The 25529-nt window shown below is 50.0% G+C and overlaps 2 protein-coding genes across 6 annotated transcripts in view; one reads left to right on the top strand and one right to left on the bottom strand.

Moving 5' to 3' along the window:
• Positions 1-14912: 14912 nt before the first annotated feature.
• CUNH10orf95 (chromosome unknown C10orf95 homolog) lies at positions 14913-15572 on the bottom strand. Its single transcript, XM_044382468.1, has one exon. The coding sequence runs from the start codon at positions 15570-15572 to the stop codon at positions 14913-14915; it is 660 nt and encodes a 219-aa protein (XP_044238403.1).
• Positions 15573-22397: 6825 nt separating this feature from the next.
• The window catches only part of MFSD13A (major facilitator superfamily domain containing 13A), a 13727-nt gene continuing 10595 nt past the window's right edge, over positions 22398-25529 (top strand). For 3 of the 5 annotated variants that reach the window (XM_044382073.3, XM_044382071.3, XM_026493986.4), the window contains exon 1: positions 22414-22467. The gene's annotated coding sequence lies outside the window, so the exon portion shown is untranslated. Of the gene's footprint in view, positions 22468-25529 lie in introns of all 5 variants that reach the window. The other 2 variants (XM_044382072.3, XM_048218907.2) reach the window with 2 other exon arrangements.

Here is a 25529-nt window from a genome sequence, read left to right as displayed (position 1 = left end):
GGAAACCATTTGTTGATGTTGTCCACAGCCTCCAGCTCGGCAGCCCTCCCCCGCTCCCTCAAGCAGAGCTATAGCCCCCTCCCTGCCCAACTCTCCACCTCCTTCAGCCTGAGACGAAGTCCTCCACAGTGGTTTCCCTCGCCCTTCCCCCAGCCTGTCCCCATCTCACCACCCCATTCCCCAGCAGCAGGCCCAGACCCTCTGGCAAGAAGCCAAGGTCTTGGGGTCACATGCCTCCTGGCTGAGCAATCCCATCATTGAGAGGGATCTGGCCCTCTCACTTGGCCCTCAAGTCCAACCACAAGAGGCCCATTGTCTAGCCCCCCCCAAGGAGCAGGCCTCAGGACCAAGCACAGCATTCCCCCAGCCAGAAAGGGCCACCCACCCACTGCACAAAGGGGCTTTTCTGGCTATGGGGCTCTGATGGAAGGGGAAGTCTTTCAGGAATTCTCTCTTCCTGCCCAATCCAGCAGCTTGGGGTTATCTACAAAGGACTTTCCATCCTCCTTCCCAAAAGCCTATGGAGCCTTACAAGATCTGGCCTTTGCCCGCCTCTCCAGCCTCATCACTCACTCCACTCCTGCCTCACCAGTCTCCTTGCTGGTCCTCAAACTTCCCCAGCTTCTTCCCACCTATCTCCCCCACATATCCACGTGGTTCATCCCCTCACCTCCTCCGGAGCTCTGCTCAAATGTTGCCTTCTGAGAGAGACCTCCCCCGACCAACCTACCAGAATAGGGCGTAGTCACCCTACTGCCTAGTCCCTCGGCCTGCTTTATGACCGGCACAGATCTACTACAGCTGCAGGTTATTTTATGCTTATTTGCCTGTTGTCTGACCTCTCTCATGGACTGTAAGCTCCAAGGTGCAGGGGTCTTTGTCTTATTCATGGGTGTAACCCTAGCACCTAGAAAAATGCTTGCACTTAGTAGATGCTCAATAAATACTCATTGACTTATTTTATTCCCATCCACATGCTTTTGACTCCCAACAGTCCATACGTGGGAGTCAGGAACACAGAGATGGTAATGAATGGCTCCACAGCTCCAAATGTCAGCATCTCTTCCCACTCAGAAGACTTGGAGGTATCTCCAATTCCACCTACCCCACACTCACAATATTCTCATGATCGATGTACATCTCCCCTCCTATTTCACTGGCTGACCCAACCATTCACTCACTCAGCTGCCAAACCTGAAACTTGGGAACACCCTTGAGTTCACCCTCTCTCAACCCCATCTGCTGCCCTCAGCCACTCCAATCCTGTTGAGTCCATTCCCTTATTAGCCTCCTTTCTATCCATTCTCCCCAGCTCATCTGGCTTCTGCTCCAATATCTCTACCAAAATTGCTCAGTCCAAGCTCATGAGTTACTTTTTCAGGTTTTGATCTAATTAGATTGAACCGTATAAGCTTGCCGATACTGCCTGTTCTGGATCTACAGGAAAGGGAGGGAGGGAGAGAAAGAAGGAAGGAAAGAAGGAAAAGAAAGAAAAGGCTATTTCTTATGGTTTCACCTAATATTTGCCCTTTCAAGCAGCATCAATGTTGATTTCTGAGGCAACACACTCTCCCTCTCTGGCTATTCCTTCCCGGGCTTTCTCTGTCCCCCTCTCTTCTGCTGGCAGGAAAGCTCAGGCTCCTCCTCTCTCCTTGCTCTGCACCCCCTCTCTCTAGAAGACCTTGTCTGGGCCCACATCTTTATGAACCAACTCTATATCACCAATCCCTAAATGCTAGTCCTCTAGCCCAGTCCCCTCCATGGAGCTACATGTCTGCACATCTCGCTCTCTGACACCTCCATGTGGGTGACTTATCATGTCCCAAACTGACATTCTCCCAAGTCCTTTGCTCCTCCAAGGCTGTCATCAGTAAACGCATGTTCACGCACCCAGCTGCTCTTGCCGTAAGTCTGGGAATTATCCCGACACCATCCTACCCCTTCCAGGCCTTCCCACATCCAGTCACCAAGCCCTGACCATCACTCTCACACCTCTCGACACATGTGCTTCTCTCCATCCCTCCTCCCATTCTGCTCCACCTCTTGCCTTCACTGCCAGAGCCTCCTAACCCTTCCCCCACTACCATCTTTCCCCCCAAATCTATTCTTTACAAAGATCACAGCTGCATGATCTGTATAAAAAATCCTGTTTTTTCCTGCTAAAAATCTATCCATAACGTCCCCTTTCCCCTCTGATTAGCCCAGATTCTTTTTGTGGTCTTCAGTTGAGGGCCTTGCCCCTGTGTACTCACCCTCCAGTCACCATGCACCACACCCTCCCTGACTCACTCCCCTCCACGCTGCCTTTCTTCCAGTTTGCCAACATTTAAGCTCTTTCATGGCAAGAGCCTTTGCACAAACTGTTTCCTCTGCCTGGACAGCCTTCCATCTCCACCCCTTCACTTGTCTAACACCTTCTCACCTGTCGGGGTCTCAGTTTAAAATTTTCTTCTTCAAGGGATGCTGCCCCTGACCCTTTGGTCTCCTCCATCATACACCCTCACTGAAGACTGCACTTTTCCTTATTTTGCAGTATCTTTCATAGCTATAATTAAATAATTATTTGGGTAACGTTTAATGTTTCTTCCAGTTGCTTCATGAGGGCAGGGACTATACTCCTGGCTTACTCATCAGCATGTACTCGGTATCCTGTGAAATGGGACACTCAGTAAATAGTTAATCCCGCTTTACGAATGAAGGAACTAAAGCTCAGTGGGTTTAATGATTTGCCCAACGTCACTTGGCTGGACTGTGGTAGTTAAGATTTAAATCCAGGTTGCCTAGCTAAGTGTATATTCCAGTGGTTGGGGGGAATCTCAAGACTTACAAGCAGATTGAGACAGAGGTACGATCTATGCTCAAAGTTCCCCAGTCCCTCAAGTAGTAACATAGTGTTGCTGTGACAGCACAGGAGTCACTTTGGACAGCAAGACTGAGAAGCCCTAGTCTACCAGGGTTCCTGCCTCTTGCTCCAGACCCTAGCATGGGCCCTGGAGAGGAGCAGAACTGCTCACACCACGCATGCCAGATACCATTATGCAGTTCCCCCAAGAGGTCAGTAAGAGATCTACTACACCCACCCTGGGCTACATCAAATCCTGGCTGCTGTCAGTTGCCTGGCAACCTCTGCTGGGAGAAAGGCTGCTACAAGAAAAGTATAGTTTCTAGGGAAGAAGTGCTCAGGGATGTGTCTGATACCTCTGGGTTTCTAATTAAGGTCAGAGGACCAGGGAGTTATTAATGGGAAACACCTCACTGTGCCCCCAAAGAATGTCTTCCTCCCCTAAGCTTTTGCTCTAGCTTATTTCCTAAGACAACACCCTCCCTTTTCCTGTTCTGGGGCTGACCAAACTTTACCCAGCCTTTAAAGCTTGCCACTTCTTTCTTTCACCCTTCTCCATCCCCCTAGCCTTCATCAACATTGCCTTCCTGCCCAGAGGCTTCTTCTAGTATTTCTCTTCTGCAGTCCCTGAGTTGGGGAAGCCGTAGCCTAAGCTGCCAGCCTTCTCCAGAGTAAGAACATGATTTTCATGAGACTTTTCAAATTCTGGATGTAGTCCACAGAACTCCATTACTTCCTGGGGGCTCCAAATCAGGGCTCACTGGTTAGTAGCATCCATGAAATGTGAACATCATCCTGTCATAAGTCCTGTTTAAATACCTCTGATGATGGTAATAATAGTTCTATGCACTTTACGTGTATTAACTTATCTAAGCCTCAAAATAACCCTAAAGTATAGATACTAATATTATTATACGATCCCATTTTGCCTAAAAGGAAATGGAGACACTGAGAGGTTAAGTATCTTGCCCAAGGTCACACAGTAAGTTAATGGCACATTTACATCCAACCAGTCTGGCTCCAGACCCTGTTAACCACTATGCTACACTACCTCTCATGAAGTAAATGATGTGGCCCCAGCCCATGTTCTGATCCTCTTGTCCTGCCTGGCTGGCCCTCCTGCCTACCTCAGAATCTTTGCTTACATCGTTCACCCCACTCAGAACATCTTTCCCTCTGCCTCTCATTCTGCAGGACTCATTTTCTCCCTGTCGCCAACCCTGAGTGCCCCATCCTCACTGTCCCCAGCTGGCCTGAGAGCGTCCCCAGGGCCAGGCACAAGTCTGGACTCTCCAAATGCTCAATACAGATCCCCTGTACAAATTGAAGTGAGACCGGCGGGGGGAGGGGTGTTTGCGGGGAGCACCATGCTGTTCCCTTGGGGTGAGAAGGTGCTTAAGGTGGAGAGAAAGCAGAAGGCCGTGTGAAACGAGTCCTGAGTAGCAGTGTGGGCACTCAGAGGGTCTAGCACGGAGGTCTTCACTGGTTTCTCAGCCACTATGAAGCCCAGCTCCTGGGGCCCTAGTCCCATAACGCAGGTTCCAGAGGGCATCGTTGTCCCCTGACCCCCAAGTCAAGTCTTAGAGGCACCAAGGACACTGAGGGTTACAAGGAATTCCGGCACCCAAAGTCAGACCCGAGCACAAACGGGGATAGTGGGGTGCACAGGAAGTGGGACCGCGATGATGGTCCACCCCTGAAGCAGAAGCTCCCTAAACAAGCTAGCGGGGTACCCGTAAGGGTCCGGAATAGTGGGCCCGAGGGCACCGAGATGCGGTTGCAGCCCTGGGGACACAAGACTAGGGAGGCCTGAGTAAGCTGGAATGCGCCTTGATACAGGCCACGGCGAGAATCAGAGATGGGGCGGCCGATGAGCCCCAGCGAGTACCGTGGGGGAACACACAGGACGGGTACCCTGGGTCAGCGTACTCCGCGACTCTCCTACCCCTGGGCCGGGGGCCGGAGGGGAAATCACCTGCTCCGTCGGGCGCCGCCGGCGACTTGTCCCGCGCCGTGCAGCTCTCATCCCCCAGCCCCACCAACGAGATCAAAGGCGAGGCCCAGAGCGGTCCCCTTTCAGAAGCGCCGCAGTAGCCATTTTTGAGAAGGGCACGTGCCCACAACCGGGCGGGGCTTCTGTGCCCATGCTCGTTTGTCTCAGAGTTTTGGACAGGCTCCTGCGGCCGCCATTTTTATTGAGGGTTGGGAGGAATTAGGCGTGCAGGTCCCGCCAGTGGGTGGAGTCTCAACGGCTGACTGCATTCCCGCCTAGTTCCTTGTCAGCTGCGAAAGACCGAGAACCTTTCGACCCCACCCAGCGTCTTCCTGTCAGCCTTCCTTGCCCCAAAATCTCCGCCCTCAAATCCTATAGTTTCCTCCCCTCTCCGTGTCTCTACCGTCTTTCCACAGACTTGGATCCCTGATTGGATCTGGTGGCCCCTACACCCAGAACCTGGTGTTCTTCCCAAATCCCTGTGTCTCAGCCCTTTATGTCCAGTCTAGGTTCAATGTCCATCACCCAGTCAACTCTTAGGTGATGACTTCCTTCCCCACCATATCTGTCCCCTTTGCCTTCCCTTAACAGCAATGTCTCCCCCAAGATTAGGGTGGGTTACAGGGTCTGGGGCTTGGGACCGTGGACCCTGGTTTGGATGGTTGTAGCAGGGAGCAGGTGTTCTGGGTGAGTATCAACCTGAGCCCAGATCCAGGACAGTATAAAGGCCATGCCTACTCCCAGGGCCTTCATCCCCATGTTGGCAGGACTTCTTATTTAGGACAGGACGACCGAACTCTAGGACCCAGCAAGGCCTCAGCTTCTTTCTGTTCCTGCTGCCTCAGCTTCCCAGTGCTACCCTGTGGGGAAACCCACAGCCATCCTTTCCTAGGAATCCTGCAATGGGTCATGAAGGAAAGAGTTCCCTTCAAGGGTGAACTAGCCCATCCCCAATCAGCAGGGATGAGCCACTTCAGGGCTAGTCCCCTCATAAGGTGCTGGGAACCAGAGACTGTCACTGCCCTCAGGAGCTCATGGTCCAAGGTAGAAAGTCCCATCCTCTCTTCTCCCCTAAAGACTGAGGCAGTGCCAAATATGGAGAAAAGGGGGATCACTGCTCCCTCTTCCAGCTCTGTCCCTTGCTACAGGCTCCCACCTCCCCCTACCAGGGTCCTCTGGCCTCAAAGAGCAAGATGTTCACGGCTGGGGAGTGGGGGCAGGAAAGGGGAGGGAGGAAGGAGGGAGCACATTTGGCATCGCGTCTCCCATAAAAACACTGCCGCTGCCAGCCTGGCGCTGCTAGGGATAATGAGAGGTGGGGTGACAGCCACTTTGAACTCTGGCTAGGCTGGCCCCTGGGAAGGGGGGTGATGGGTAGCTCCATCAGCCCCAGGCCTCTGCCAGTCCTTTAAAGACTTGGCCATCCCTCCCTTCCCCCAGCACCATCCCCGCCTTCATTGCACAATGCTGATGACTCTTCTCTCCCTACCACCCCCATTACGGGAACTTTCAGGTTTTCTCAGTAGAGCTGTCCCTAGTTCTGGCCTGAGATCCCTGCAGCCATCCCAGTGCCTTTCCCTCCTCCCCTCTGGCCTGTTTCTTTGCTGGCAATTGGATGTAGCTAGACATCATCAGAAAGAACTTCCTGAGCTTTGGGAGAAGGATGATGGGAAAGACCTCTTAGGGGGAGCCCCTTGATTCCTAGCTCAAATCCTGAAGGGTCCCAACTCTGTGCAGCAGGGGCATTTGGTCTGGGGTCAGAGGACAGAGAGTGGGCTGAGGAAAGGGACTGCCACAGACACAAGGACACACACAAACTGTAAGATAGAAGCTCTGGGGAACACTTGTCCTGCTTGGCATTCCATAGCTGGCCCGTAAGCCCCTGACTTTTTGTCCCCTCAGGTCTCAGTCTCTCCCTCCCCAAGATGGGAAAAGACTCCACCTGCCCTTTGGGTGCTGCTGGAAGCCACGTAGGGTGAAAGAAGGTGACGTGATGACTCCTCTCTTGCCATTCCCTCGAGTGAGTTTTGCAGTCTAGGTCCCCTCAGCTGAAGGGAAAAGCTAGAAGCCTATGCCGAAGCTTCCCCTATCACATCAATTCCCCATCACCCAACCTCAGAATGAGGAATTGGGCTTGAATTAGGCATAAAAGGCAGATTTCCCAGACATTAAGAGCAGAGATAAAGCCCATCTGGCTGGTCTCAAGGGGTGGGAGGGACTCAGTCAGACACTGAGTGATGAAGGGGACACTTCAAAAGGATAGGGAGAAAGGAGGGGGTCCCCGCTCTTGCTTGAGGTCAGAAAGGGCTCCCTGGGCAAGGTGCCCAGCCCTCCCACACCTTCCTCCTTTCTCAGAAGAGCCAGGATGGGGCGGGGGTGGGAGTTGGCTGGGGCAGGGAGGGGGCCCTATTTAAGGAGCATCCTCTAAGAGCATCACTGCAGATCCAGCCCCAGGAGCAAGAGAGGAGGCTTCATGGGTAAGTGTGGGCCCTTGCTCACAACTCGAGCAGGGTGGGAGTAGGGTGGCTCCTGAGCTTGCAGGCTTGCCTTTCCCTTTCCAGGGATAGGCTGCCGCTCTGCCTGTTGAGGGGGAGTAGCTCCCATCCCTCCCTCCGTTTAACTCTCCAGAAGCGAAAGTTGTGTTTCAGGGAAAGATGTCCACTCCCCTACCTGTCCCAGGTATCCCAGATCTGCATTTTTGGTGGGGAGATATTCAGGGAGCTGGAACTTTTGGGCTCTTATTTTGGGGATCCATATTTGAGGGATCCCATGTGGCTCAGGAAGCCTCCCAGTCTCCTGAAAGATGCCCTTACTCTGTGTACATATTCTGGCTCTTCCCCCAGCCCTGACTCCTCCCAGAGTACCTTTCCACATCTGGCCCCCCAGGAGCACATCTGGGCAAGAAATGATTGCACAGTACTCAGAAACCTTGCCATGGCCGCGAGCCCCCTCCCCTCATATCGTGCATCAATCCGTTGGAATTCAGAGAACCTTTGCCCCTTTCCCTGTGTATGGGCCCTGTTTTTAAGCTCTAAGCTCAGACCCTTTCTGGGATAGGAGGAATCTTGAGATCACAGGTTCCTCCTCTGACCCACTGTGGGAATGGGAGGAATTCACAGAAGAGAGCACAGGAGGGCAGAATCAAGGCTGGGAGAATGTTGGCCACCTGGCTCTGAGAACTGAATTCCATAGGCTGTGAGCTCGAGCAAACGACCTAGGGACTCAGTTCTGGTGCCCGGCTGTGCTATGCCGTCAATATAGAGGTCATGGGGAAGCTGCTGGCGCAGGCTCACAGCATCCCAGCCAGGGACTGGCCACATCTTTTAATAACTTCAACTTGGGCTACCCTTCTGCTCAAAGTCCTCCAAACTCCTTACTTTGTCATTAAAGTCTTCAGCAGTATGGCCTCCCCTTCGCTTTCAAGCCCGAGATTCCATTGCTCCCTGGTCATAACCTGCCCTCGAATGAAACCCCGTTGCTCCCTGCTCCTGCTGCCATGCCTTTACTCAAGCTGAACCCTCCTCAGTTCTTCCTGGGACACCTCCTTCCCATCACTATCTGTTGGGATCCTATACATTCTTCAAAGTCTCTCTCAGATGCCTCTTCCAAGAACCCTCCCTCAATTTCCCAGCAGTGCAGATGATCTCCTGCAAATCCTCCATACTCCTCTCTATAGAGGGGCTCGTTCACGAGCCGCATAGTGTCTAGTCCAGTGTTCTGCACATAGTAGCTGTTCAGTAAATGTTCCTTGCACTTTGCTGAGTGTGTCTAATGTATGAAGAGGCAGTTTGGCCTAGAAGTTAAGGTACAGGGCGCCTGGGTGGCTCAGTGGTTAAGCGTCTGCCTTCGGCTCAGGGTGTGATCCCAGAGTCCTGGGATCGAGACCCACATCAGGCTTCTCCGCTGGGAGCCTGCTCTTCCTCTCCCACTCCCCCTGCCTGTGTTCCCTCTCTCGCTGGCTCTCTCTCTCTCTGTCAAATAAATAAATGAAATATTAAAAAAAAAAAAAAAAGAAGTTAAGGTACAGTCAGATTTCCCAGGTGCATTCTCCATGTGTGACCTTGGGTAAATTGTTCACCCCTATAGGTCTCCGTTTCCTCATCTGTAAGTGAAAAAAACAATTATATGGACATCAAAGTCTTGTGAGGCTTAAACTGAATGAGTTGCTAGTTTCTTCTGTTCAGGGCGTTAGCACAGTACCTGCACAGCAAGTGTGAGTTATTATGATTCTTGTTATATTCCCTTAAGTAGAATGTGAGCTACCCCGTTGGGAGGTAGGATAAGGCTTAAAATTAGTCAGCCAGGGTTTACTGAGTGAAGGGCTCCAGACCAGATGCCAGGGTCAAGTAAGGCTGGGGCAAGTCCAGGAGGAGGCCATCAGGACCAGAGTTTGGTGGCCCAAGCCCTGCTAAGATCTAGGAGTTCTGGATTCTCACCGACTGTATAACCTTGAGTGAGTCACTACTTCTCTCTGGCCTTGGATTCCCAGCATATCATAAACTGAGGGGACTGGACCAGTGAACAGCAAAGTCCCTGGCAGCTGAGTTGTTTTATGAGTTCTAAGCTTCTAAGGGTTAAGTTCAAATAAAAGATCAAAGAAGGAGGCATCTAGGCTCCCTGCAGGGCTCCCTTGTGTCCCTTTTGTCTGCAGAGCCTGGAGCAAGCCCTGGGGTTTGGAAGGATGTGCACGGCTGCGCATGCTGGACTGAGTGGAGTGGCTGCTCTTCCCAGAAAGCCTGTAACCAGGGGCCCTCTTCCCTCATGAGGGCTGGATGTGAACTGGTGTGAGGCTATGGGCATTTCTAGGGCATAAGTAGAAGCTTTGGAGAGAAATGTCGGTGAGCAATGCAGAATCTCAGCGATGGAGGAAGTTAAGAAACTTCAAGGTCTGAATCCGAGAGGATAAGGAGGGAAGGAGATACAGAACACACCTTATGTGATGTGAGACCCAGGATTTAGTTGAAACCTGCCTTATTTCAAAAAAAGATTTGAGGAGACTTACTGGCATGCAGACAATTCTCCAAGATTAAAATGTAACACACAGACGTAGCTATGTAGGACATTTACTACTTTTTGATCCAGAGATTCAGTATACTTATTACTAGTTTTTTAAAAAGATTTAATTAATTAATTTATTTGAGCAAGAGGGGGAGAGAGAGAGAGAGAGCATGAGCAGTGGGGAGAGAGAATCTTAAGCAGACTCCCCACTGAGCAGGGAGACCGATACAGGGCTTGATGTGGGGCTCGATCCCAGGATCCCAAGATTATGACCTGAGCTGAAGGCAGATGCTTAACCAACTGAGCCACCCAGGTGCCCCTACTTATTACTGTTTTTATTTTTAGTTAGAAATTACTTTAAACTTGAAAAAGTCTGCAGAGTAGTGCAAAGAACTCTTGCTTACCCTTCTTCCAGATTCACCAACTGTTAACCTTTTGCCATGTTGCTTTCTCTAATCTACAGTCCTATTCAAATCGTGCTACTTGTCCCATTAATGTTCTTCATAACAACTTTCATTCAGGATCCAAAACGGGATCATGCATTGCATTTAGTTTTCATGTCTCTTAGTCTCCTTTGGCCTGAAACAGCTTCTCAGCCTTCCTTTGTCTTTTATGACATGAACATTTTTGAATAATAAAGACTACTGTGGTTGTCTGTTTACATTTATCTAATGTTTCCTCATGATTATGCATTACTGTTGAATTGATGTTGTGTTTTCTCAGTTTAATATATCAGAAAGCACATGATGTTGTCTTTGTTAAAGAAAAATATTTTCAAGACACTCATTAAAGATGGTGAGAAAGACTTTATTCAAGAGGGATGGCTGCAGTGGCTTCAAGTGTTGTCAGTTTTCCCTGTGATTTTACTAGTACACTATTTTTTTTCTTTGTAATTAATAAATATCTCCTTGGGGGCACCTGGGTGGCTCAACAGGTTAAGCATCTGCCTTCAGCTCAGGTCATGATCTTGGAGTCCTGGGATCGAGCCCTGCATCGAGCCCTGCATCAGGCTTCCTGCTCAGTGGGGGAGTCTGCTTCTCCCTCTCTCTGCTCCTCTCCCCCTGCTGGTGTGCACTCTCTCTTAAATAAATAAATAAAATCTTAAAAAAAAAATCTTCTTGGAACATACTTCATAACTATATAAACAGCCTGTTTCTCATCAAACTTTTACTCATTAGTTTTAGTATCCCTGAATGATTCTCACTGGAATCAATTATTACTGATTGGAGATGGATTTTCTGACCTCTATTCCTCCTGCTGTAAGAGCTTTCCTTTCATATTTGTTTAGTTAATGTTAGTATGTACTTAATAGATATTATTTTATTCAGTAGGTAATAATCTGTTACTGTGATTGTTTTGATGCTTAAGTTGTCCCTGATTTGGCCAGTGGAAGACCCTTCAAGCTGGCTCCTTTGACATTTTTGAGTGATCCTTTATTTTTTGGCACGAGTTGTTTCAGGCTCATCTTGTACCTTCCCTGCTCCAGCCTTGGAACCAGACATTTTCCCAGTGGGCCTGGCTCCTTTTCATGGAGAATGAAACTTAGAACCAAAGATTGGGGTGCTGGCTATTCTTGCTGCTACCAGGGTGTCAGTGCTCAATGATTCCATTTCTAAGACTATAGATTCAACAATTTAATACTTGTGCATGTGAACAAAGATGCATATTCAAGGACATTCTTTTTCTCATCAGCCTCACTACTTCCAAATAAGACCAAGCCACCATCTGATTTTGCCTGTATTATTTTAAAAGTCTCCCAACCAGTCTCCCTATTTACACAATGGCCCCTCTACAGTCTCTTTTCCACATAGCATCCAGAATAATTTAAAAAGGGGCACCTGGGTGGCTCAGTCAGTTAAGTGTCTGCCTTTGGCTCAGGTCATGATCCCAGGGTCCTGGGATTGAGCCCCACATGGGGCTCCTTGCTCCGCAGGGAGCCTGCTTCTCCCTCTGCCTCTGCCTGCTCCCACCCCCCCACTCATGCTGTCCCTCTCTCTCTCAAATACATAAATAAAATCTTTAAAAAAAAAAGAATAATTAAAAAAATCCAATCACATTCTCTCCTGCTTATAACACTCTGCCCACGAAGAATAAAATCCAAAACTCTCAACATGGCTTCAAGGCGTCACAGGATCTGGCTTCATCCCTAACTTCATTAACCGCCACTTTCTTGCTTGCTCACAGGACAAGGACACTCCAGCCACAGTGTGGTTGTACCTGCTTTTCTCCCCCAGGTATTCAAATGGCTTGTGAAGGTCTTTAGGAGGTCTCCACTCAAGAATCACTCTTCAGAGAAATCTTCCCTGGCTATCCTATTGAGAACAGCACCCCATCACTTAATCACTATCTGACATTACATCATATGTTCACTCGTTTGCTTGTTGTCAGTCTCTGTTTCTCTGGATTCCACCTCTAAAGTAAGCTCCATGAGGGCAGGGACTTGTTTGGTTCTCCCCTATAACCCCAGTCCCTAGAATACCGCCTGGCATATTGTGGATTTGTGGATTCTCAAATGCCTGCTGAGGGAATGAAGATAACTTTCATTCCTTGGGGCTTTTGCACCTACCATGCCCTCTGCCTGGCTTCTCCCTCACCCTTCTCTTTGCATGGCTAGCTTTGTCACATTCTTTAGATCTCAATTTAAATGTCACCTCCTCAGAAAGCTTCCCTGTTTACCTTATTCTAAGTTCCACTACTGCACTTGCCTTTCCTATCTCAGCCTCTCATTCCTGCTGTAGTACTTATAAAAATTTGCCTTTATCTATTTTCCTGTTGTCCAATCACCATTTCACCCCCTAAAATGCAAACTCCATAAGGGCAGAAACGGCCTTGGCTATCTCATTCACTACAGTGTCCCCAGGGCCTAGAATAGTTCCTGGCAAATAACAGGCCCTCAAGAAATTTGTTGGATGGACTTTTAATAGCCAAAAACTGGAAAGAATCCAAATGCTCTAGAATATTGGGTGGCTGTTGAAGCATGAGGTAGCTCCACGTGCACTGGCATGGAATGATGTCCAAAATATACTTACAGCAAAATGTAACAGGTAAAACAGTGTAATTCCTTTTATGTAATTAATATTATGTGCACAGAAAAAAGAAAAAATAATAGCTCAGACCCTACTAATCGTTTGGGGATAAAGATATTAAAAAGACTTTAACTTCCAAAAAAAAAAAGGCTTTAACTTCCTATTTTATATATTTCTGTGTAGCAAACTATATTTTTTATTTTTTAAAGAGTTATTTATTTGAGAGCACGCACAAGTGGGGGGAGGGGCAGAGAGAGGGGGAGAGAAAGGGAGAGAAGCAGACTCCCTGCTGAGCATGGACAGATCTCAGGATCACTGCGCTGAAATCAAGAGTAGGACGCTCAACCGACTGAGCCACCCTGGCGCCCCCAACAAACTATTTTTTAAAAAACAAACACTAACATTAGATTATTTAGTACATGACAGGCACTGTGATAAACATTTTGTGTGCAGCATTTCACAGAATCTTCTCAATAACTTCATGAGATAGAGGTCCTAAATCTATGACCCCCATTTGCAATGAAGAAATTGATTCAGGGACATTAAGCAATTTAGCTAAGGTCACATAGCAGACCCATCACACTACACCACCTCCCTGTGGTTTTATAATTAAAAAAAAAAAAAAAAAGGAAAGGAGAGGAAAATAAGATGAAACTAGGGGTGACCATTCAGAATCCAGGCTTTACACAAAAGATGCTACGCAAACTTGGCTCTGAGCTCCCTAGAAGCCAGGGCAAAAAGAAAAATATGATCAGCTATGAGATCCTTGGTGCTTCCAAGATAAAAGTAAACCACTCATCAGGAGAAAAAGTCTTCCTAAGTGGTGCAGCTTGAAAGCCCTTCCATGAGGTTCATAAATACAGAAGTACTCAGTCGAGTGGTGTAGGGCTTCAATAACATACCTGCATACCCAGGCAGCTGTTGGCCAACCAACATATGAAAATTCAGTAAAAGCAATTCCACAAGCAACCTCATTTGTACAGCCTGGGCATCAAATTTGGAGTCCTGCCAGACCTAGAGTTAAAATTGGATGTGTGGCCTAACCCTCCAGCAAACTCCCGGCATTCCGCGAAATTCGGCCTGTTAAGAATCAGGAGACAAGAAGTGCCATTCATCTTAAATTTCAGCCCTAGTGAATTTTCCCGGTAGGCTGCGATGATTTTATGCTTCTTTTACAGATGAAGAAACTGAGGCTCAGAAAGCCTAGTTACACGACTAGAAAATGTCAATGGCAGCCCTAAATCTACGTCTTAGGCATTCCTTCCTCAGCCACGCCTACCACCCGCGTTTCAACAAAAGAGCTTCCGCCCGCCGACTCTCTCTCCGCGGGTGGTGGGCCGGGGAACGCGGTAGGCCGCGGGGCCTAGGAAGCCTATGGTCCTGCACTCTGGAGAAGAGCTGCTGAAGCAGAGAGCTCGGCCCAGCAGGTGAGGACGCACACTGGCTCTTCCCGAGGCAGGGGAGTAAGGCTCACATTACAGAGATGAGGAACACCCCCACCCACACCAAACAGAAAAGCGATCTCGCAGCATACACTTGAGTTCACTCATTTATTTACTTTTCACTACAACCTGCGGATAGGTGGGCCCTCAGCTTGGGGAACAACTTGGGCAATTCGGGGAGCTCTGTTAGACGGAGGAGAGGAAAAAGGGAAAGTGGGGGCTTGGTGCAGGGCAGGCTTCTAACATGGGAAAGAGGAGGGAGAGAGGAAACAAAGGGTCCACGCCCTTCTTCCGCCCCACACCTAGGTTTCCCAAGTCCGAGTGGAAGGGAAGAGAAACAGGACATCCACCCCAAGATGTTCTTGATCTTTTCTCGCCCTTCCCCCGCTATCCAGCAATAACGCGAGAGAAATCAGGGAAGTGCAGCAGGTGGGCGGCGTGCAGGCTTGGTAAAAAAAAAAAAAAAAAAAAAAGCAAAAAGCGAGGTGACAGGTGCACCCTGCGCCGGCGCACCGCGGAGGTCTCCCTCGTAGCGGGCCGAAGGCGGCGGGCGCAGGGGAGGAGAGCCGCGCGCGTGCTCACCGGGCCGGCCGCCGGGCCCTGCGGTGTCCTCAGCTCCGGCGGTTCCTCTTCCGCCGGCGGCCACGCTCCGCCGCTTCCGCGGCCGGGCTACTGTCGCCGCTATCGCTGCTGGCGGGCGGCCGCAGCACGCGCCTCTGCACACGGTACTCGGGCTCGGGGACGCGCGGCGCGGCCTGAAGCAGAAACTGGCCGCCGCGGTAGGTGACGCGCACGTCGGTGCGCGGGTACGTGCCGTACACACGCCGCAGCTCCCGGCGCACCACTTCCGGCAGCTCGAGGCGAGGGCCCAGCGCGCGCTCCACGCGGCCCCAGCGCAGCTCTGCCTGCAGGCTGCCGCCCTCGGGCCATAGCGCCCCGCGCTGGGAAGCCACCGACCCCTCCGCCGCGGGTCCTAGTAGCGATGGCCCCAGGTAGCCGGGCGCGGGGAAAGGCAGGAGCAGGGCTGCGGCGTAGGCCTGCGGGAATGCCCACGAGGGCGGCCCGGCCGCCAGGGGCGCGCCTGGGCCGTGGAAGCAGTGGTACTCCCGCAGAGCCGGCCACTCGTCTGCTGTCAGCCTCGGGGACCGGCTGCAGAAGCTGTGGGCGTGGATGGGGGGCAGCAGCAGAGGGCCGGGCAGGTAGGTGTAGGTGAGGGGCTGCAGCGGAGGCCAGACGCCCTCCCCGGATGCCAGGCAGCTGTACGAGTACATGGTCTGACGCTCAGGCGGCGGGCATTTTTACCGGGGCCTGGTCCACACCTGCGGTGGGGGTGTGTGTGGATACCCTTTGTTTTATCTCCACCACCCATCCCTGGGTCTTGGTAACCCAGGGCTCTGGTTCACAGCAGGAGCCCATATGCAGCACCTGATGGTTTGGGGGAACTCTTCCTAGGGCGTTCAGCTTCCATCTCACCTCTTGTCCCAGGACTGGGCGGAACCCCAGGCTCTCAGTAGGCAGTAAGGATCCAAGGCCTTTTCAAACCTTCAGTGGTGAAGTGTTCTTCCCAGGAGCTGTTCCCCAGCGTATGGGGGAGCCGGAGAGGTCCAGAGCAGGCTCCTCTCCACCACTTTTTAGTGGCTCTGCTCCCCTCCATGCCCTGCCTTAGCCACACCTCCTGGTTTCCAAGCAAAGGGAAACACATTTGGCTGGCCAGAAGCCAGCCAGCCTGTATCTACACTGGGTGAACCTGCTGGTCGTAGCTGCCTGCCCCAGACAGTGAGGCCTGTACTCAGGGATGCCCTCACCCCTACATCACTGAGGATATCTTGGTGCCCTTTCCAATCAGTTAGCCACCTGTTCCCCACACCCCATCCTCCCAGCCCTTCCAAATGGGTTGAGTTATCCTAACATTTGAGTGAAGCTCCTACACCAGGCACTGAATCAAGTTGTTTATGAGCATCTAACTTTAATTTTACATCAACCCTAGGAAGGAGGTACTGATATTTTCCCCACTTTATGTAGGAGGAAGCTCCTTGCCTTAGATTTGGTACACAGTAAATGTATTCTATGACTAGGAAACACTCACAGTGTTGTAGGCTTATGTAGGTTTAAGTATCTTGCCCAAACTCACGCAGTTAGTTATGGTAAGAGCAAAATTCAACCTCATGTCTGTCTCAAGTCTCATGACTGCTAATTAGCTTTATAGCCAATCCATGTTGGGACTTCTTTCACGCTCTCAATCCTCCCTTCTAGAATGTTACATAAGAACTTAATAGCCATGTGAAGAACATGTTGATACCATTTTCGTTTAACTGATAAGGAACCAGAGGCTCAGAGAAGTTAGGCCACTTTCGCAGGTTTACACAGTCTAGGTAGCACAGTGGGATTTGACCCAGTTCAACTAAGGCCAAAGCCCAGAAGCTACTTGGTGAAGCCAGAAAGATTGCTTCATCCAGATGGTGTGAAGCCCTATCTAAGGTCCAGTTCCCTCTGGCTGTAAGCCACAGCCCTCCACCTCTCTCTTCCCCAGTGGGGTGGATGGTAGTTGCTGGATGCTTAAAGCTGATACCCTCTCCCAGCTGCTGGGCCATCATACTTTCCTTCTTCCTCTTCTCTTGAGTCAAGCAGCATCACCAGTAACCCCTACAGGTTCTCCTCAGTTCTCAGCATCCCTGAAAGATCAGTTACCCTCTGGAAAGTTCTGCACTCACCCTGATGATGTCACGCTTTTATATTCCTGACTGAGCTGCTCTCCCAAGTCTTGGGCCGTTGGCCTGGTGAAGATAGCTACTGGAACTGGGTATCTACCTAACACTCCCTATGCCAGAGCTCCAAGAAGGGAGCCTCACCCCCTGCACTCTAGGAACTGGTCCCAGGACACAGTGGTCTTTGTTGGGAGAGGCCTCCACCGCCAAGGTGACCACAACCTAGTCCCTGCAAACCTTTGAATATGTTATGTTACATGGCAAGGGGGAATTAAGGATGTTAATTAGATGTCCTTAAAATGAGATTATCCTGGATTATCCAGATAGATCCAGTGTAATCACAGGGGGCCTTAAATGTGGAAGAGGGAGGCAGAAGAGTCAGAGTGATGTTATCTGAGAGCGAACCAACTGTTGCTGACTGAAGATGAAAGGGGATTATGAGCTAGGGAATGCAGGCAGCCTTTGGAAGCTGAAAAAGGCAAGGAAATGAATTCTTCCCTCAAGCCTCCGGAAAGGAACACAGTTTTTTTTTTTTTTTTTAAAGGTTTTATTTATTTATTCATTCGACAGAGATAGAGACAGCCAGTGAGAGAGGGAACACAAGCAGGGGGAGTGGGAGAGGAAGAAGCAGGCTCATAGCAGAGGAGCCTGATGTGGGGCTCGATCCCACAATGCCGGGATCACGCCCTGAGCCGAAGGCAGACGCTTAACCGCTATGCCACCCAGGCGCCCCAGGAACACAGTTCTGTCAGCACCTTGATTTTAGTTAATGAGTCAGACTTCTAACCTCTAAGATAAATTTGTATTGTTCTAAGCCACTAAAATTTTGGTAATTTGTTATAGTGCCAATAGGAAATTAATATACCTCCCCATTCCTATTTATAACTTTGCCCTCTCCCAACTTCAGCACTTGAGGAATGTCCCAAGACTACCTATAGACTGACCTCATCCAGGCCTGGAGCTCAATCATGGGCCCTGTGGGACTGGCCCCTTTCTCCACCTGCTCCCACATAGGGATCTGGTCACACCTGGGTGGGAGGTGGGGAGAGTACAAGACCAAGCTCAGGTTGGAGGCTGGGAGGGTAGGAAGCCTGTATTTTAATAATCGGTCCCTACATGCTTGCTGAAGATCTCTGCTGGTCTGGGGGTGGTTCAGGTGAAATAGGAAAAATAAGGACCAAACTATGAGTTTCTCAACATTAATTCTGACTCCAGTAACAGCTTCTAGATTTTTGGGATCCCATACCTTATTTACTCAATAAAGTGATTCTGGGGGAGTTGGCTCTATTCTGTCCTTAAAGTTAGGGGTGATGTATGGCTAGATCAATTGCATGGCCGTCCCTCGCCATAAGGATTGGTTGAGGGTAGCCAGGTGACTCAATTGATCAGTGGGAGCCAGGCCCAGGGCTTTGTTCTCTTGGGGTGGAGGAAGTGCTGTCTTTCCCCTGGACAAAAATCTGAAAGAATGCAGTCTGGGTGGAGAGGTGAAGGCCTTTCTGAGCATGGAGCCACAGAAGAAGTGGAACCAAGGGACAGAAAGAAATTAAGTCCCAATGACATCATTTGAATCCTGGACTTTAAAGTTACGTGAGCCAATAAATTCCTTTTTCCCCCCTCTAGTTTTGCTGTGATATAATTGACATACACTACTGTACAGGTTTAAAGTATACAGCAAAGGATTTGACTTTTGTATATTGTGAAATGATTACCATATTAAGTTTATTTAATACCCATCATCTTATAAATAAAAACAATTTTTTCCCAATGTGATGAGAACTCTTAGGATGTACTCTCTTAACAACTTTTCTATATACCGTGTAGCATACAGCAGTGCTTATAATCATCGTGTACATTACATACCTTGTACTTCTGGAACTTTACCTTTTGACTACCTTCCTCCAGTGCCTCCTCCTCCCACCCCCCAATAAATTCCTTTCTTGCTTAATCTGGTTTGAGCGGAGTCTTTTTTGTTTTCACACACCAGTTGTTTACTTCATATAAATTTAACTACAGAAGACAATGAAATAGACTTATTTTTAATTACAAAGCACCATCACCTAAGTCCTTAGAAAATTAAGTTTGGGTTATTACACTGTGGAGTGGAGTCGTCTGTTGTTTGTATCACCAATACATCCTGAGTGTTTTCCCCAGCACTTTATGAAAATTTTCAAAAGAAGCAACCTACGTAGTTTTTGATCTGTGAACCCCATGATCGGGGCTCTCCTATTGGCAAAGTAGAGGATAGTTTGGTGAGAGAGAGGCTGGAAGCTAGTCTTGGTTTGTTTTTGTTTTTTGTTTGTTTGTTTGTTTTGGAAGCTAGTCTTGGAGGAGGTTCTCACACTAGCCCAGGAAAACTGACAACCAAAACAGAAGCTGGGGATGGAAAGGAGATGGGAGCGGATTGACCTAGAGTTGACCCCATGTAACTGCTGGGGAGGAGAGGGTAGAATAGAGGTGGATGCACGTGTTTTTGGCTTAGTTGCCTGGGTGGGTAGTCAAGGCAAGCCTGGAGAATTAAAAAAAAAAAACAAAAAACAAAAAAAAAACAACACCCTCGTGGGAGATTAGAAGTTGAGGAAATGGTGTGGTCAGGGAGTTCATTTGTGGCTTTATATTCAGGCTGGAGATGGGAGGTGGGGTAGTCATGAAGGGAAAAGTAGTAGGTGAAGGACTCGAACAGCTGCTACTTGGCCCGCACCTCACTGTATCATCATGGCTGCCAATTTGTTGGGTTCCACTTACACATTTTGAAGGCAGCAATCTTCTGTTTGAAGTCCTTATTACCGCAGCTGGCAAGTTAGAGTGAATAAATGAAAAGAGCTTTGAAAATGGAAACTTGGGGGGGGGGCGCCTGGGTGGCTCAGTTGGTAGCATCTGCCTTTGGCTCAGGTCATGATCCTGGAGTCCCAGGATGGAGCCCGTGTCCAGCTCCGGGGAGTCTGCTGCTCCCTCTCCCTCTGCTACTCTCCACCCCCCCACCACCACTCATGCTGTCTCTCTCACTCACTCTCTCAAATAAATAAAATCTTAAAAAAAGAAAAAAGAAAAGGAAAGGGAAACTTGGGGGACCTGGCCTCCGATTTTAGAAAGCCCCTGGGAAAAAAGTGCCTCAGTGAAGGGGACTGAGGAGGGGTTGTTAGGTAGGAGGAGAACATGATGGAACCTAGATCAGAGAGGTCAGAAGCCAAGGGAGGAGAGAATTTCAAGGAGAGAGACTGTTTATGTATCTATTTGTCTCACAATCCAGGGACTCTGATATGACTCAAGAAGTCAGGCAGATGATATGATCCCTTAGTTGCATCCTATGCCCCTTCCTAGATAGCTCTGTGGTTGGCAACCAGGAAGGGAAATTGGAGATAGTCACAAGGCCCAGTGTTGGTGCTGACACAAGAGGTTAACTGGTGACATTGTCTATAAAATTAGAGGGATGAGGGGGCACCTGGGTGGCTTAGTCGGTTGAGCGTCTGCCTTTGGCTCAGGTCATGATCCTGGGGTCCTTGGGATTGAGCCCCGCTTTGGACTCCATGCCCGATGGGGAGCTGCTTCTCCCTCTCCCTCTGCTGCTCCCCCTGCTTGTGCTCTATCAAATAAATAAATAAATAAAATCTTTAAAAAAAGAAAAAAAATCAGAGGGATGAAGAGCCTCAGTGTAACCATGAGACATTAAGTCCAACATAGGGGCAACGTTTTTCCAATGGGTCACATTCATTTCTGGACAGTCCTTGGCAGCCCTTTCCCTACCCCTGTTCTCCCACTGGACTGGAGGGCTAAGTAAAGAGTCAGGGTTGCTTTGCAACAAAGGCACATGCTGGTCAGAGATGGGAAGGCAGGGGAACTCCTTTAGTCAATTTATGGAGGCCCTAATATGCCAGACACCATGCCGAATGCTGGGTTTCCAGCCCTGTATTCTCAGCCAGGAAAACAGATGGAAGCAAGGGGTTCGGATGAGGGAATAATAGTCACCTTCATTTTAGTCATGAGGGCTTTCTGAGCAGGACGGCTTCCAGAAATTGGTTGAAGTCTAGAAGAGAAATGATGTGTGTGGCTTTGGGGGAACATAGGAGGTGGAAGAGGGTCTGAAGGGGCAGGATTGGGGAGAAATGAGATTGGTGAGAGGTAGATGCTGGGAGCAAAGTTCATGGGACTGCTGGGGTTCCACAGGAACTGGTCGGACAGACTCTAACCGCTGCATACCAGGGCTCTAGTGTTGGACCATTTGCTGTGGTTGTCAGGCAGGAGGAAGAGGATGATTTTCCTGTTGACAACCATCAACAAAGGCATAATGGCCAAAGCCTGGCAAAATTCTTACACTCACATTTCTCACTTAATGCCTACAAAATCCCTCTAAGGCATAAAACAGAGCCTTACAAAAGTAGTATCCCTTAACAAAGAAGTGGAGCTAGGGAACTGGGCCCCAGGTCCCCCAGAAGCTAAAGCCCATGCTCATTGCCCCATACCCCAGGGTAGGAAAACAGTAGGTCTGAAGTGTGTGCTGTTTGATTGCTTGGAAAACTAACCAGGCTTCTAGGCCTATTGTGAAAAGACATAGGACATCCTCACCAGACTGGACTGAGCAAAACAAAACTTGACTTTGAGGGCCTGGACAGGGTAGGAAGAGGAAAGACTCTGTTCTGAGGGTCAGGAGAGCTGGGTTCCAGCTAGTCTGGGCTTCTTACTTGTAGGAAAGTCATTGAATCTCTCTGAACCTCTTTCTGTATCTGTAAAATGGGGATAATAGCACCTGCCTCCCAGGGGTGATGTGAGGAGTCAACAAGATAATGCATGCACAGTGCTTAACACAGTTCAGGGCACATAGAGAGAGCTCAGTACTCCTTTTATTTCATTATTCTTATTTTTAATTCGAGGAGGTTTGGCTGCATGGTAGCTCTTTCAGGGCCTGGAGCCTTGGCTTGAGCCCTGGTGCCCAACATTAAGCTGGGGCTGTCCACTCTTGAGGGGCTCACAATCCAGCATCAGGGAGTCCCATCTTGTGCTACTGTCATCTCGTCATCCGCCTAGCTGTGCGTCTAGTCAGACCACATGGCTCGTAAGAAGGTGCTGTGTACTCTCTTCATTTTGCGAATTAATACTAAGGAAGGACCGGGAGAGGGAGGGGAGCGCTCAGAAAAGCCTTATTGATTTGAACTGAAATTGACTTTAAGCAACTATCGAGGTGAAAGAAGGGGTGAACTGTCAGGAATCCAGGCCACCTCCTCTCTTCTTACCAGCGTCCACGTTTTCTTTTCGGTCCCTAAGGGCATGCGCCCGTGACAAATATGGCTCCGGCAGCCTCGGGCGCGGGCAACTGCCGGGGCGCGGTCCCGGGAGCCGCGCGGAGCCAATCGCCGGCTGGGGGCGGAGGGAGAGGCTGGGGAAGCCGCCGGCGGGGCGCGCGCAGGCGCACTGGCTCGCACCTGGCTCCAGGCAGCCGCAGGATTAGGCTTCGCCTGCCACGATTGCGGTGAGGGGCTGGCCCGCGGTCCGGGCGCGGGGGCAGGAGCGGGCCGGACTGGGGGCCACTCAGACACAAAGGACGGACCGGGGGGGGGGGGACAGGAATGCTGTCTGCTATGGGAATCCTGGGGGCTGTCTGCGGGGGGTCCCTGAGGTGATGAGGGTGTGCGTTGGGAGAGCCCTTGGGTTGGGATGGGAGAAGCTTGGGCTCAAGGGGTGGAGGGTGGAATCCTTGCGGAAGAGCTCCCTGAGGGGCTGGGGTCGCGGGATGCCTCAGGCCGGGACCCCTTTCCTTAACATAATGGCCCTTAACCCTGGTGGCGTAGTAGATAGACCCACTTGGGGAGCTTTAAAAGAACACTGACGCTGGGCCCCATCCCTGAAAATTCCGATTAATTGGTCAGGAGCGAGGTCCGGGCCTCGGTATCTGAGCAACTCCGCAGGTGATTTTAATGTACAGACGGGCTGGAGAACCATACGTTTCAGCGCGAGTTATTGAGTGAAGAGCTCCTGGGTTAGCCCCAGAGTCCTCAGAGGCTTGGGAGGGGCAGGTGGTCCCAGGGTGAAGTCGCTGACCCTCCAGTGCTGTGGGGGAGGGAGAAGGGGAAGGTCCCTCCCCCAATAAGGGGAAAGTTCATTTCCAGTGGGAGGAGGATTGACCTATTAGTATTTGGAATGGAGAGTGCCACCTCCCCCACACCCCCCACGCCAGGAGAGGCCTCCTGGCCCCTCTGCCAGGCCTGGGCCCTGCTGTGGGGAGGGAGACTGGTCAGGGAGAGGGGCGAGGCGGGTGCGGAACGGAAAAGGCAGCAGACAATTCAGAGGCCAGCTGCTGGTTGAGAAAAGGACACACCTAATATTTGTGCAGAGTGTTATACCTTTCAATTTCATTTGATACTCCTGAGGACAGGTAGAGAGTGAATTGTTTTCTCCGGCTTCACAGATGGAGGAATAAACTCAGCTAGTTATGATAATGTTCAGACTTGACTCAGGGCTCCCAACTCCAAATTATGCTTATTAGTAGCTTTTTCTCTCTGCACTAAACTGCTTCACATACAGTCACTAGTCCTTTTGAAGGGAGTCAACACCCACCCTCCTGATGCCCCTCACTCTAGGGGCCCAGTCTGGCATTCTTGGTTTCCTCCACCAAATCCACCAGCCCCCAGCCACTATAGGTTGGTTCAGAAATCAGGGGGATGCTACTGTTTCCATCCTTTCTAGTTCTTTATCTTCCAGAATCCCGATTGGTCAAGAGGAGAGAGTTTTTATGCCAGGGGATTCCTTCCACACAGATCTGGTTCTGTCACCTCATCAACCCCTCAGTGACCCCCAACCCAGTGTCCTCAGGATAGAATCTTGTGTGTGATTTACAAAACCCTTCCTGATCTGGTGTCTTTCTACCTCCTTGCCCTGAGCTCTCTTTCCATATTGTATCTGCTTTCCTTAGCACATGGTACAAACTTAATAAATGTGAGTTTTTGTTACCACTCTTCCTCTTTGTGCACCTGTTGCCTTGCTGTACATGTTTTATTAGGCAGGGCACGTCAAGGTTCCCCTGTTTGCCTCTTTCTGACTCCCACAGCCAAGCAGAGCTGAGGGGCACAGTGGGATTTGGGGGTGGCAATCCTAGGGATGCTGCTTTTCCCTAGTTCTGGGGATACCCATATTGGCCTTTTAGGGGCAACTTGACTCAGCAGGCATTCATTGAGCACCTGTGGTGTGGTGAAGGAGCCTGTTGGAAGCAGGGAGTAGAAAACTAGGGTCTGACGTGGTCCTGCTCTTACAGAGCTTGGGTGCTGGAGGAGAGTAAGGGAGGCATTTGGATCCTGATAAAGGAGCCAAGGGACCTGAAAGGGGAGAAAATACCTGACTAGGTGTACTCAGGAAGGCTTGTGTCACTGAACTGGGCCTTGAATCAATGGGATTTGATAAGATGGTGGTGGGGTTGGGCATAGTGACATGAGAAATGCTGAGAGTTTTTAGTCAAAAACACCAGTTTTGAATCTTTGCTCCAGTCCCTAATAGCTCTGTGATTTATTTAACCTTCAGAGCCTTGGTTTCTTCGTTTATCAAATGAGGTGGAAATAGTAACAAGAGTTGTAAGGATTCTTGATGATGGATGTAAAAGCCAGACATACCCAGATGCCTGAGAAACGATATGTAGTTACATCTAGAGTATTTTAGGTGGAAAGAACAGTATGAACAAAGGTGTGGAGGTGGCATTTAAAAGAGAATTTGAGGGATGGCAGGATATACCAGGCAGCAAGAGGCGTCAGTGTTGGGTACTGGAAAGACCACTTCAACCATGGATTTGACAGAAGGGGACACTGACTGAAACCCTTTAAAGATCATGAGACCGAACTTCAGAGACATGAAAAAGAGTAACAGTAGCTACCGTTTATTGAGGATCTCCTGTGTGCCAGGCACTGTGCTTGGTGTTTTATGTACCTTTTGTGTTTCAGCCCTGCAGCAATCCAAGAGGTTGGCATCATCCCCATTTTATAGATGAGGAGACCAAGGCCCAGGGAGAAGGAAAGGCTGGCGAAAAGCCACAAAACTGGGACCATCCCAGCGTGAGGGCGGTGTGGGCTCCAGGGACCTCCAACAGGTTCTCCTGCCAGGTGCCAGGGTGGGGGTGGAGTTGGCTGGATGACAGGGTAGTTCACCCGGGTTATGCAACTAGGTTGGTGTGGGTTCCAAGCTGTTCCTCCCCTGGAGAGGCAGGGTTGCTATTTTCTCCTGGGGTGTATTGAGAGTGCGAGGGAGAGTAGGGGAAGGCATTTCCTGAGGGAGGAGCAGAATCTGGAAGAGAAAGGGCTGCAGTGACCCTGCATCTTCTCCCGCATTCCCCTCTCCTGGGCAGAGGCTTACCTGGACAGGTCGCTCTGCCTTCGACTCTGGCTTGTGATGGGGACTTGTATCTGGCTCTCCTGAACCGTGCATGTGTTCCTGCTACTTGTAGACTCTCCTCTTTTGACTTAGTCTCATGTGCCCTGTCTTGTCTCTCAAATTCCCTTACCGTGGGAAGGGGCCGGATTACCAGGATAGTCCCCTGCTCCTACTCGGATC

This window comes from Ursus arctos, unplaced genomic scaffold, assembly GCF_023065955.2.
Source record: "Ursus arctos isolate Adak ecotype North America unplaced genomic scaffold, UrsArc2.0 scaffold_7, whole genome shotgun sequence".
In the NCBI taxonomy this organism is placed as follows: domain Eukaryota; kingdom Metazoa; phylum Chordata; class Mammalia; order Carnivora; family Ursidae; genus Ursus; species Ursus arctos.
The sequence above is the reverse complement of the archived record's forward strand: the minus strand, read 5'-3'. Positions and strand labels throughout refer to the sequence as shown.

Excerpts from the sequence above, each read along its gene's own strand:
- CUNH10orf95 (XM_044382468.1), bottom strand. The coding sequence starts at position 15,572 with ATGTACTCGTACAGCTGCCTGGCATCCGGGGAGGGCGTCTGGCCTCCG.